This window comes from Micrasema longulum, unplaced genomic scaffold, assembly GCF_059751315.1.
Source record: "Micrasema longulum isolate JH-2025_06_02 unplaced genomic scaffold, ASM5975131v1 h1tg000297l, whole genome shotgun sequence".
NCBI classification, from domain to species: domain Eukaryota; kingdom Metazoa; phylum Arthropoda; class Insecta; order Trichoptera; family Brachycentridae; genus Micrasema; species Micrasema longulum.
This window is the reverse complement of record NW_028277501.1, coordinates 315,278-329,280: the sequence shown is the minus strand read 5'-3', so window position 1 is coordinate 329,280 and position 14,003 is coordinate 315,278. Positions and strand designations below refer to the sequence as shown.

The following is a 14,003-nucleotide window of genomic DNA, read 5'->3' as shown; positions in this document are numbered from 1 at the left end:
AAGGTACGATGATCAATCTTACGCTTCACGTGTCAGTAAAGAAAAAATGAAATTTTGCCGTTTAAAAAACCTTAAAAATCAATATTCGACATCCTTCCTGCAAGAAATCGAACCTAGGACCTCAAGAATGGTAGGCGAACACGTTAAACACCACACAACTAGGCGGTCTTATCTTCTCTCGATTTCCTTTTTCATGATTTTCACCTGAGAGTAGTCATCGAGTCAAAAATACTCGTTTAGAATTCAGGTTCTATTTCACAAACAAAACTGTATTCTTTATCCGACCGGACACGGAGATGAGATAGTAATAGCATGAGCATAGGTATTGCATTTTTTTTAATGAATTTGAATTAAAAATAATTTGGGTTATAATCTATGCATACTGTAATAAAAAGAGGTAAAAGTGGGAAGGAGAAACGGAAAGGAAAAAATTGAATACTAAATATTACTGTCTCTGCAGTGTCATCTAAGTCTTAAGACTGAAAATTTTCCTTTTATATATTGGGTGTTAACATTTTTTTTTTGGTTTTTTCAAATAAAGAGAACAAGTGGACACAATAAAAAAAATACAACTAATTAGTCAATAATGTATTCTCCTTCATTGTTTTACAAAAAAAATGACAATAACTCGTAGCATCTTTTCCGTAAACACAAATCTGGCTTGGGAGGATGCACAGGAGCTGTAGAAATAGGAACGATGATGATGAAAACTACAGATTTATTCCTCCTATTTTGAACAAGCGCAAATTGATTATTTTAAGAGTTAAAAAATCTCTAGTTATGTTTTGAGTCTCACAGATTTCGGAAAATATGATTTGTATAATACTTCGTAAATATTCATTTATTTTTGCTTTATTAAGTTAGTTCATAACATCTTAAGAACTAATATAAACTTTTAGTAACATTGCAATTTTTTATCCAAATTTCTAGACATTTTTTCAAATTAATTTAGAATATTTCAATGCTTTCTTTTTCTTAAGGTAACTCATTGTACACTATCAATTCCTTGTACAATGAGTTTTTAAACTCTGTGACGATTTCAAACGAGAAAAACGTTTTTTAAATATTTATTTTATTATTCTTGTTTAAAATTCCCAATATTAATAACTGGTAAACTATCCAATTGATGGTACAATATGGTGGGAAATAAATATTTTCTTAACAAATAAATGTTCAGAACATCTTCACAACATTGAATTTTGCACTCAAAAAGACCAGTAAAGGCACTACAATAATTCTTGATCATTTCAGAACAATTACTAGTCTATTTAATAAACTTGAAAGACTCTTGCCTTTCTACCTCACCCTTGTTCAGTAGACCAAAGGGCTCATTTACTATGAGATGCTAATTTATTCTTGGAAAATGTTCATCAACTTTTATAATGTCATTCGTGTTAATTCAAGGATTCGCACAATAGTTCTAACTATATTTTTCTTTATCTGCAGGCACTGTCAATGCCAACGGAGAGACAAAAAGGCAGAGAACATCCTACACCCGTTACCAGACCCTGGAACTGGAGAAGGAGTTTCACTTCAACCGCTACCTGACGCGCAGGCGCAGGATAGAGATCGCGCACGCGCTGTGCCTCACGGAGAGGCAGATCAAGATCTGGTTCCAGAACCGGAGGATGAAGTGGAAGAAGGAGCACAAGATGGCGTCCATGAACATAGTTCCTTACCACATGAACCCGTATGGCCACCCCTACCAGTTCGATCTCCACCCCAGCCAATTCGCGCATCTCTCCGCATAGGATCAGTGGAATTTTTCGAATAGTGGATAACAGATTTATTGAGCCCTATTCGACCTGGTAAATTACCAGCCGAAATGAAATTGAATGGACGCAAAACGAACGCTATAAGAATTATTATTTTGATCTCTCACAAACGTATTGAAACTGTACGAATACTGATTATAATTTTTAATTTACTTAACTCAAATTTAGCAACAATTCTTCAAGGCCAGCTTGAAACATGCTTAAAATTAAAAATTACTACCAAGAATGTAGACCAAAAATGGCAGGATATTTGTAATGCCATCTTAGCTTCCTTGAAATAAATTGTATTGCAAATGTCATGTTTTATTGGTTTATTTGCCAGTTTGTTGAAAATCGTATGTCTTTTTTATATTTTCTTGTTTAAAACAATAATTTGGCATTGATTTTAATTTGTGAAAGCAATACCAAATTAATATGCATTCCCGCAATTTAAACTGCACAAACATCATATTAGCATGTTTGGAAAAGTGGCTTTCAAAGCGTAAATTAATATACTTTCCAATTGACTAGTGACATTTCGATTGGACGGTAAATTATCTACGTTATTTTTAATGATTATTTTAATTCTCATCAATTTTGTGAGTTTCTGTGCAATTTGTAAGGACGTCAAAATAAAAATCTGTTCGTATTCCGACCGTTCAAAAAGAGCTAGATCTGTTATCCGCTATTCGAAAAATTTCCCCTAGTGAATTAATAAATTAAAAATTAATAGACTTTGATACAACGTATCGCTAAACTGTGTATTACTATTGTTTAACTATCCTGTACTTTAAAACTGTATATTTGCTAGGTTAGTGAAGAACTTTATGTAAATTTTAATAGTCTCGTTATTTTCCGAAATTAGTGTGTACCTACGTAAAAATAGATATTTAATTTATAATATATGTATGTATATTTAAATTATTGTTCCAAAGTTTAAAAGAAATCGTTTCGTTTTATGTGAAGTGTAATATGTGATGTTTATTTTATTAGTTTGTAATTTCTGGACCGTTTTTATTATACTGATTAACTTTGATGAATAAAGTTTTTGAATTGCTTAAATTTACAATTTAAAGCAAGCGTACCGTAAATGTTTGGTTCACATAAATTAAGTGTGTTTAAGATTTCAAAAACTTTTTTCTCTGATTATTCATAAAGCTATCAGTGATTGTCTTTCAAAATTAAAAATATTTCTACAGTTCGTTCCAAATGTAAGATATTTCTCCTGTAACTAACCAGATATCTCAACGAGACGAAGATTTTTTCGAGAAAGGCATGTGGAATTCTAAACATTTACAAGGCAATTGGTCAGTTAATGCTGTCACTTTACAAACTATAACTATTATTCTGCCATGTTTAAGCATCCTTAATTATTTATTTTTTCTATGTGTTGTCTTTTTATTTAAACACATAAATTTCAATAAGATAATAATTTGCAAAAACATTTTACAAAATTACTTTTTTAATGGCAGCAATTTAAAATATAAATTTAGTTAAAAGTTACCATAATACTCATTAACATTATTTGCGCCAAAGTCACATTTTATTCTTATTTATATTGTTTGTATCTATTGTTTTTCTTTATTAATATTTAATATTACTAGGATATATATATATGATACAAATCACTAATACGTTGTTGCGAATCAACAATATTTGACGTGAAGTGGGTTGAAATCTCTTGGGATTTTATCAATATATGATTAAGATTGACAAAAAACCCAAGATGAAAAGCATACAGAGTAAAAAAATTCATTTTTCGCCTTTACAGAGGTTCTAATTTTTTCGTTTTAAAAAGGCTTAAAAAAGAACGACCTCGATACAATAGTGATACATTTTGGAACGAACTGCTTATATGCCTATTTTTATATATCTTTAGCAAGCACAAAACAAGCATGTACTCGTACATTAATAAAATTGTGTGAAGAGTGTATTATTAATAATTAAAATGTACTGTTATGTATAAATATTGTAAAATCACTGCTCAAATCGTTATTTTTCTGAATATTTTATTATTTTCAAACTGGCGTTATTTTTGGTTTTCAACGTTTTGTTGTGTCTGTTATTTTTTATTTGTTTTATCTGTATTTTGTTGTAAATATTGAATATGAATAAAAGTTTATGCAAAAGGAGAAAATTTCCATAGGCGTCTATAATCTACAAAAATTTTAATTAAGAGGTATTCATTTTTAAATGATTTTAATAAGTCTTTACATGCCATAACGATCAAATATTTCTTTATTTATACAATAGGTATACCTAATTATTTTCTGTTTATATTAGTTGTGCATTATCTACATTTAAGTTCAGAATTATTTTACAGTCTTTTTTGTTTATTTCCATTTTTCAGTATTTTTTCATTCTCTTTTTATTTTTTAAAAATAAATCTAACATTTTGTGAAATACATAATAATCCCTATTTCTGATTTATTTTAATTATATTTAAATTACAGTGTTATATAACCAAAAAAATAGCAAATTCGGAATTAAACAGGGATATTTTTAATTAAATGCCTATACATTTTCGCTCCTTTATAATTTAAGGCTTTCTTAAAAAAACATCAACTTTCAAAAGAACTTTTTTATGGGTGCGCTTCACAGTCTTTTATATGAATTTATTTTTCTCACTTAAATTATCACGGATCTTTTTAATTAAAAGTTGTACAAATAAAATGTTATATTTGCCATGGAGTATGTAAAAAATATAAATAACTTAAAGTTATTTAAAGTACTTATAAATATGGTACTTAATAATATTAAGTCAAATCTATTCAGAAGTTTATGCTTTATACTTTTTGAAGGCTGTTTTTTTTTGTTTACTCAAAAGTGTTTCTTAAATTGTTTCCATAGTTTTAAAAAATATTAATTTTCTCGCAAATTACATAAAAATAACATTTTTAATTGGTTTATTAATATTTCAAATACCGAATATGTGACTTTCCAATTACCAAACGATGAAAGACTTGGATCATAATTGATAAATTTACAAGTATTCTTTAAATCCGTAGACGATTAAAAAACATGTGTTAACGTCATCGTTCGACAATTGGAAATATTGAAGAAAACTATGAATTACTGTAAATTCGTTTAACTCTTTTTTAAGATCTTGAGAATTAAATAAAAAGGTACAAAATTGTATAAAAAGTTATTGCCGTAATTATATAAAGTTAACTCCGTAACGCTGTAAAATAATTGTAATAAAATAATTATAATAATACGCACATTTTTTTTATTTACTTTTACATTTTGATTTTCCTTGTATTCGTCTCGGTGTAAAAAAACCTTTTCCTCTGAAAAGTTTATATGTGATTATGTAATTTATAATTAGATTGTATTAACACGTTTGTAGCAAAATCGTATGCTTCTGTTTGTTGTTTAAAATGAAACATTTTAAAAACTCATAACCGTATTTTTGTGATCATTTGACGAAGGGTTGTAAAATATTTTAATTACGATTGCTTTTCTTGATTCGACCTAATTAATTTGAATCTGAATGTAAGGTGCGTCACTCTTTATATTTGTAGCAAATTTGAAAGATAAGAAAAAGATCGTACCGTTGTAGAATCTACATATATCTGCATTGACATCTGTGAATGTAAAACTTTACTAGTTATTGTATAAGATCGTTTGATAGATATTACTACTCATTCCATGTATTGTAAAAGTATGAATACAGTGTATTGCATTACTATAATTAATAAAATAAATTATTATCGTGTAAGTAACTTAAAGTGATTGAATACATTAAAATAAATATGATAAAAATATTTTTTTTACATCCTTTATCCACTTATCCAATCATATTCCTAATTTTACAAGATACTCTGAATAATACAAGATGTCTGCTTATTTTCATTTTTTTTGTTTATTAATTTTTTTTTTCATGGACAGATAAAAAAATGTTTGGCAAGATTCAAGACTTTTGCGCCTTATATGAGAATGATTCCATATACACGCATTCTGAACCTGTAAAATGAAATAAATATACGAGTAGACTTAAATGTTGCCGGTTTTAAAACTATTCATGTTTGGCTTGTGAACTACAAAGGGTTAGACTCTAAGGAGTTAGTAGGCAACTCACAAAAAATCTAGAAGGATTTATTGATACAAACCGTATATTTAAACAATTAACTGTACATTATTTTACGATTGAAGCTTAAGATTGATCGCTTCATTTGGTATACCATTGCAGTGCCTCATGCACCAGCTGGTGTGATTATGATGAACTATGACTATTCTTACAGATCTGTTTAGGCGAAAGCGCTCGATGGTCAGAAAAAAAAGTAACTAGTTGATAGAAACTTTGTATCAAAATTATAACCTGATTAAAATTATTCTGCGAGACAGATTTAAAGAGGGACATGGTCATCTCCCTAATCAGTGACATGAATATGTAACAAGGGCAAGATATTCATCAATGATTATATTAATAAATAATAGTGATCGTATTTTTTTTTATTCCAGCTCGATTGGGCGTGTAGAGCAATGCCTAACCAAGCGTTTATACGCTGATTGATTATTCATTACAACTTATAAATAATCAGAAAAATTGAATATGTAATAGCATAATTTATCAAAAAAATCTGGCCAAATAAGCATTACAATTTTTTTATTTTAAATTTATTTATTGAATTTTTTTTTTAAAAATTACAAGAAATATCTTCCAGCCAACCAAAAAACAGACTGGTCAAAAGAAGAGTTTTGAAGAAAAATTTTGTACTAAAAAAACATAAATATAAATCAAAAGATACATCATCATCATCATTCCCTTTCCGCAACTTATGGCGCATTGGGCACTGCATTGATACACCAATCACAACGTATCTTGATCATTTTTGTCACATGAAGGTAAGGTGATCAGTCTTAAGCTTCGGGTACCAGTCTAGGGACTATGAAATATTCTAGTGTAAAAACACCTTTTAAATAATATTTCATATCATCAATGTCAGGAATCGAACCTGAGACCTCTTGCATGGTAGGCAAATGCGCTGACCATTACATCACGAGACCGATACACACGTATAATAAAAATAACCTAAATTTATTTTTAATTAGAAATATGTAAATTAAATTTTGAAAACTACAGTCCTCCTTAGAACAGGTTATCCTAGTAAAGAGGACTCTTAAATCAATGTATTATTTTTATTTGGTTTACAAACAATGAATAACAATATTTTAAATACCCATAGAAATATTAAAATAATAAAGAAAATACACTACGGTGCCGTGGCGCAGTTTGTTAGACGGCCAGCTGTGAAACTGGCGTCGCGGGTTCGATTCCCGCCCGTTACAAGAAAAAATCCAAGAAAGATTTTTTTCTCAATTGGTCTGGGTGTTGTGGTGTATTTTTCATTACCCCCTTCCATATCTACTCTTTCCCACCTGCTGACTAGCCTCGAAATAGAAGCTTAGCGGTTTATTCAAAAAAAAAAATGTTCTCTTCTCGAGATCGTTAATGTTTTTTTTTTTAAAAAAACGTATTTTTCATGAATTACGTGTAAACACTAATAAAATGAACAACGAAAATGATTTCAATTTAAATAAAATTATTGTAAAAATTAATTAATTGATATAAAACACATCTTATATACACACGTAAACACAAACAAAATACATTTTTAAATAAAACAATGTTTCATACTTTTGACTCGTGTAGTAATAAAAATATGTCATAATAACTGTTGAGATTAATCAAGAAAAATATCTACGCAAAAACATTTAAAAGTGCAATTTTAAAGTTTAATTCTTTTCCATGCAAAAACCAGTCCCTTTCGATAATTTTTCACCGTCCAAAACATCAGAAATCTTTTGCGAAATGTTGTCATCTTTCCACAAAGGGGACTGACTATAAATAACACATATTATCGAATCCGCATCTTTTTCCTCTGTAGAAGTAATGCCAAAACCGCTGTTTGTTGAATCAATTAATCCATAAGTCGTTTGTTCCATGTTTAGTCGGCTATAGTGTATAAAAAGCTTTGCGAGCCCCAGGTGTCTGCAACCTTTCGGCTATCGATAGAATAAAATAAATGTTTTCAATCATCGCAAAAAATTGCAAAACATTGTGTCTGTCGTGTCGTATAATAGTTTTGCACGTTTGGATATAAGTATCACTTATATTTTATAACTGTAATTAATTACAAGAAACTTGTACGAAGACTTTTCACTTACAAAATTGAATGTTTTACATTGAATAATTCTGATTTTTTTATCATTAGCTAAGTACCGAATAAATACTAAGGTAAAATCGTCCATATAAGCGATTATGCGCAGTTTACCATTATATTTGACTATGTAAAGTTCTGTTATATAGTAGTTTTAACTATAGGAAAATAAAAAATGACATTTATATTTATTCAAAATTAACGTCAACGTTAATGCCTTCCTCAAAAAAAATAATCTATAGCGCGCCCAGTCCATTCCTGGCGAGAGAAAAAAACTGGCCGATTACTTTCGCTTATTGCTTCATGCAAAATGCATACTGTATTTTAACATTTTAAAACCCAGTTATTGTTTTTTCCTCCTTAAGCCCATAGATTACTGATGTTATTTTGAGCTTCTGTATTTTAAGAATGATCATCATCATTCGCTTTCCGCACCTAATGGTGGATAGGACACTGCATTAGTACACCAATTGCAGCGTATCTTGATCATTTTTGTTGATTAAAGGTAAGATAATCAGTCTTACGCTTCAGGTACCAGTCCAGGGACTATGAAATATTTTAGTGTGAAAACACCCTTTTAAATAAACATTTTATATCAACCATGTCGGGAATGTACCCGAGATCTCTTGCATGGTAGGCAAACGCGCTGACCATTACACCACGAGGCCGGCTTTTTGGAGAAAAGCATTTCAAAAATTACATCCTGAGTATCATTTTCCTTTGGTACTATACAGTTGACAGCTTACCCACCACATACCGCACACCGCATCTGAGGACATAAGTCTCCTTGGCGGTGCCCACATACACGGAAAATTTGCTCGTTGTCAAACGAGAAAAGCTGCCCGAAGTAGCTCTCTGAAATCTGGTAGCTTTAGCATCTTTGTGCTGAAAGAAAGTAATCCAGAAGTACATAATATGTACTTCATTGGATTGAGAAGAGAGGGAAGTGAATTCTTCACTGACTGGGATTAAATTGATTGGACATGATCAATTCGCCGAAATGATTACAAAACTTTTTAAAAGCCTTGAAATTCTTTTAACTATACAGTTGACAGATGACACCAGTTCTTTCGTCCGCCTATCTTGATGTACATGTGTCAAAGGATATGCAGAAGGAATCAGAGCGTACGGTGGTGGTCACGTGGCGGTACTCAGAGTTAATATGTTTGTTGCAATATTATTGAGAATATATCTAATAAATGTTATTGTTTTATTTTTATAAAACCTTTAGGTATTGTATTAAAATAATAAAGAAAATACTTACATATGCCGGAAGTTATAAATTGTAGCCTATGTTTAATGGTGGATTATTGATAATAATAATTTTAATTTAAATAAGCAGGTATTCCATCTTCTGTTGTCAACAGCTGAAGCGGAGAGATAATGCTGTATTCAGATAAAACCACTGAAAAAAAAAACCGTTTATTTACTTTCCTATTTATATGTGTATACATTCAGGTACAAATTATGAAAAAAATTATATCGTACCTGTAAAAAAAGTCACTATTCACCACTAATAAACACCGCGGTTATTTCCAAAATTATATATTTAAAACGTCAAATATTTTATTTGATTTTATATATAAAAATACTTTAGAACAAATTGTTCTTGTACAAAGGAATGTTGAATACATTTTCATATCCTTTTTTTAGAAAATTAATACATTACTAGTTACAAGAGCATTTTAACATAAATCTGCAATGTCCTATCTTTTAATTAAATCATACAGTCTCTGTCTAACATGGGTCAGCTCGTTTTAAGATGGAGATTATGATATCCATAACCAAATCAACAACATCATAAAATGAGAAATAAATCAATGATTATGGACCCCTGATGTAAAGGTTTGCTGTCGGCTAGGTGGAAGGAGAGACTTTGATAGTATTGAAAAATGATTAATGAACGAAATCGCAAAGAGAACAGCGAACAATGTCACACACCCGCAAGCCGTCCCCTTTGCTTTTGTACCCGCCAAAGTTTTCCACACTTTGTTCTGAGAAACAATCATGCACCGCACAACATGGGCGCGGGGGAAGAGGGGAAGTTAGCTAACACGCCTGTATCATGTAACAAACATGACGCGATCATGCGTTACGCAATATGGGCGCGCAAGAAAGGGAAGTTAACTAACACGCGTGTAAAATGTTGTAAACATGACGCAGTCATGATCTGCCCAATATGGGTGGGAGCGAACGAGAGCGTGAATCGTGTAACAAACATGACACAATCGTGCCCCGAGCAATATAAACGAGGAGGAAAAGAAAAGTTAGCTAACATGGCTCTATCATGTAACTAACAAGCACCGCACTATATGAGCGAATAAAACAGAGAACTGAGCTAACATGCGTGTATCATGTAATAAACATGACGTTATAATGCACAACAAAACATGGGCGCTGGAGAAAAAGAAGTGAACTTACACGTGTGTATAATGTAATAAACATGAGGCAATCACGCTTCGCCAAATATGGACGTATGGAGAGGGAAATGAATAAACATGCCTGTGTGTGATAAAAATAAAGTATTTTTACATCGCACAGTAGTTGTGGGTCCGGGGGAGAAAGAATAGTGACATAATAAACATGACTTAATCATGTATCTCTTTTAATGGATTCGCAACGTATCTCTCAAAAAACAGTATATTATATTTTTTAGAAAATGAGTAGATGAACTTTATAAGAAAATGTTAACCTTAAATAAAATTTATGTTAAAACATTATGTATAAAAATAGTAAGGCTTTTAAATTAATTAGATAATTATTTTTTATCTACATATTTTTTATGACACAAATACTTAACCAATCAAATTTTAAAATTTTAACAATATTTAGTGTGTAATAAGTCTCCATTTAACGATATTTTTAGTATGTTCAAATCTTTGCAGACAAGTACTAGATGTTCAACTTTTAATTTAGCCCGTTTCGTCGACTATCCAAAATGGTATGTCGCAAGCGGAGGGAGGTTGCAAGGTGACGTCACTGCGCTGTGCGTGGGCGTCTAAATTTGGGCTTGTGTGGGCACGGCACCCGCTTAGTTCAGTTGTATCTCCGAAACGAGTTGGTCGATTTTAGTGATCGAATACACAATATGTAACTTGTACAAACCTCTACGACTACACTTCGAAACACCACAATCGACTAAACGTTTGTTCGTCAACTTAGTCCAACAATAGGTAAATATCACATACTACGAATACCGATAAAAATATATGAAATGAAATTAGAATAATTAATTGTATTTTCAAAATCAATTTGGATATTGTGAAGAAATCTTTTCATACATAAATGTAAAAAAGAAATTTAACAAAAATACGTTGCTAAAAAACGCAACATGTTTGGCCTAGGCTGTAATAACGTCAAGATTAGTGACAATGTTCTTAACAAATTTGGATGGGCAGGAACAAATAAACACAAATCGTGACGTATTAGGGGCGTGGCCAATGGAATGGCCGTTTTTGCGGGAATTCAAAATTGCAAATTTAAAAATATTTTTTATGCTACTAACAATTTGTAATTTTTTTTTTTTTTTTTACTTCATATACCTTTATTACTTTAAAAATAGAAACAAAAACGTTGTGTTTCTCTTTTATGTCCAACATTTCATATTTTAGTTACCATCGACCAATTCTTCATAGGTTAGCCATTTGTACCATTTGATGAATAAATGTTATGTATGGCGTAAATTGTTTTCTTTCATTCAACTTCCTTATCTAGTTGTAAATGGTGTAAAGTTGTAAATATGTTTTATTATTATATGTATATATTATATTTAATACTAACATACTAACTTGTACATATCATATTACTAAAACATGTGTATATATGTAAAAAACAAAAATACTCGACACTGGCCAGAACACCCGAATTGAGAAGTGAAAAGGCCAGGAAAAAAACGAAGAAGAAGAAGAACTTTCTTATTGACAAACAAAACAAAAGAAGCTCCCAATAACGAGAGTAATGTATGTAATTTCGCATTCACGAAATAAAGATCTGACGGTAGTATCAAAAATCTCATGACTATAGAATCACTTTTATCCTCGAATCAGATTTTAATTTAACAGGTAACGTTATTTTGCGAGGTTGCCACAAAACTCATGTTAAAGTTCGTCCCAGCATCCATTAACAATCGTCCCGGAATCATTATTCATCTTGTCATCTCATTGTGAGGTTTACCTGGACTCCGGATTCATTGTCTTTGCGTACACTTTGCATACAGTGACGTGGTTCTAGGTGCGCTTTGCCCGACGACCTTCCTTAACACGGATCACTTCCATCGGCAAACCGTATAATACTAGACTTATGTGCTCGAAAATTCGGCCTTTTAAGCCTCATTTAATCGGCCATCCGAGCCTCATCACGAGAATGTAATAAATAAGAATCTGTTTTTCAAAATAATGCTACCGACATCACACATATTCCGACTTGTTTTGTCTATTGTAATGTTTAAATCTTCACAACTTTACGCGCCTGCGCTCCGTCAATTTATAGAGAATCAACTTTTTATAATATTATAATGGATAACTTATATACCGCCGTTCCGCAATATAATATCTTAAGCCCTCGACAGTAAAGCTTAACAACTTTTAGACTTTTCGAGTTTGATTTTTTTTTATTCTTTTTTTTTGCACCACAAGCCAGGAGGCCCATTTACAGTGGTAAATTACATCACAGAATATTATTTATTGACTCGGCGTTAACATTCTGGAATAACATATTGAATTGTATAAATAAAACACTTTGTGGACTTAAAACAAAGTGTTTTATTTATACAATACATCACAGAATACCCAGGCTTCAGAAAAACACATTTTTAATTTTTATGTTCTCACCTCCAATCGAGCCCGGAACCTTTCGTAATTTTACATTACTATCCCTGATCATCTTTTCTCGGCAAAGCACCCAAATTTAAGTGATACATGATCCCTGATCTTGCATCAAATAAAAACTAAAACTGGAAGAAATTATATAACAGCTTGTTTGAGGTTCGAACTGTCAGTAGGGTTGCAGTGAGTCACATTTAAGTTGAGTCAATTTATTTATTTATTACGTTTTTGGCAGCAAAACGGTAAAATGAAAATACCTTAGTAATTAGAGTAAAAGGAAGCTATCCTCCATAATAATCCATTGCCCAAAGAAACATTGTTCAAACCTCATTTATCTATCGTAGCTGCTCTAAATTTAACTAATTTTGTTTCAGTTTAGATATTTTTAATACTAAATTTTGTGACTTTTTGAAACACTCTGAAATAAATCATTTGTCTGTGCGTAATTAATTAATATACCTTTTTATACGTTTATGTTATTATTGTAAGTAAATTTCGAATTCGTCAACTATATTATAAAAATCCCTCTCCTCTACTCCTCCACTTTTTTTCCTCATTCCCAACCTTCTTACAGTGCTCTTCTTTTCTTTTCCAATTATTATTTTTTTCTTTATTGTGTAACATCTTTATATTCAAATTGTACAGCAAAGTTTCATGAAAATCCAGCTTCATCTAATATACTAGTTTTTTAAAATAAGCTACTAATCGTACTGTTAGTACTACTAGTACTAGTAAATAACTAGTAATAAAAACACGTTCACGGCCGCCGAACTAAAATACACTACCGATCCCCGGATAGTCTGTTAACATTTTTTTAAAACAATGAACTTATTTATGGAAAACTTTAACTGGAAATATATATTTTATTATTTTTTGTCTATAAAAATAAAATAAAATACATATAACAGATTTTTTTAATACGTGTCACCTTGTGAAGTCACATAATTTTTAACGCATTTAATTAAGATGCATAAGGGAAAAAAAGTATGTTAACCATTTTATTAAATTGGACGAACGTTATTATTAAAGGACTCCAGTAACAATAACCATTTTTATCGTACATCACATCAGAGGTGATTACGACGTGAAATGCTAAAAAGGGTTTAATTTCAGTACTAACCAACAAAAATTTAGACTTACTAAGATTATTTTAATTTGATTAAAGGTATTATTCATTATTTTATACGAAACATTTTTTTAATTCAAATTTGAAATACCGATTTTGTAATGTTCCAGTTCCATTATAATATATTATTGAATCA

General features: G+C 30.7%; 1 protein-coding gene across 1 annotated transcript; it reads left to right on the top strand.

Moving 5' to 3' along the window:
- Positions 1–1,436: 1,436 nt before the first annotated feature.
- LOC148282776 (homeobox protein H55) lies at positions 1,437–5,519 on the top strand (the record flags this gene model as incomplete). Its single annotated transcript, XM_088224569.1, has 1 exon — positions 1,437–5,519. A coding segment is annotated over one exon (315 nt), but the record flags the coding sequence as incomplete, so codon positions are not given.
- Positions 5,520–14,003: the final 8,484 nt, after the last annotated feature.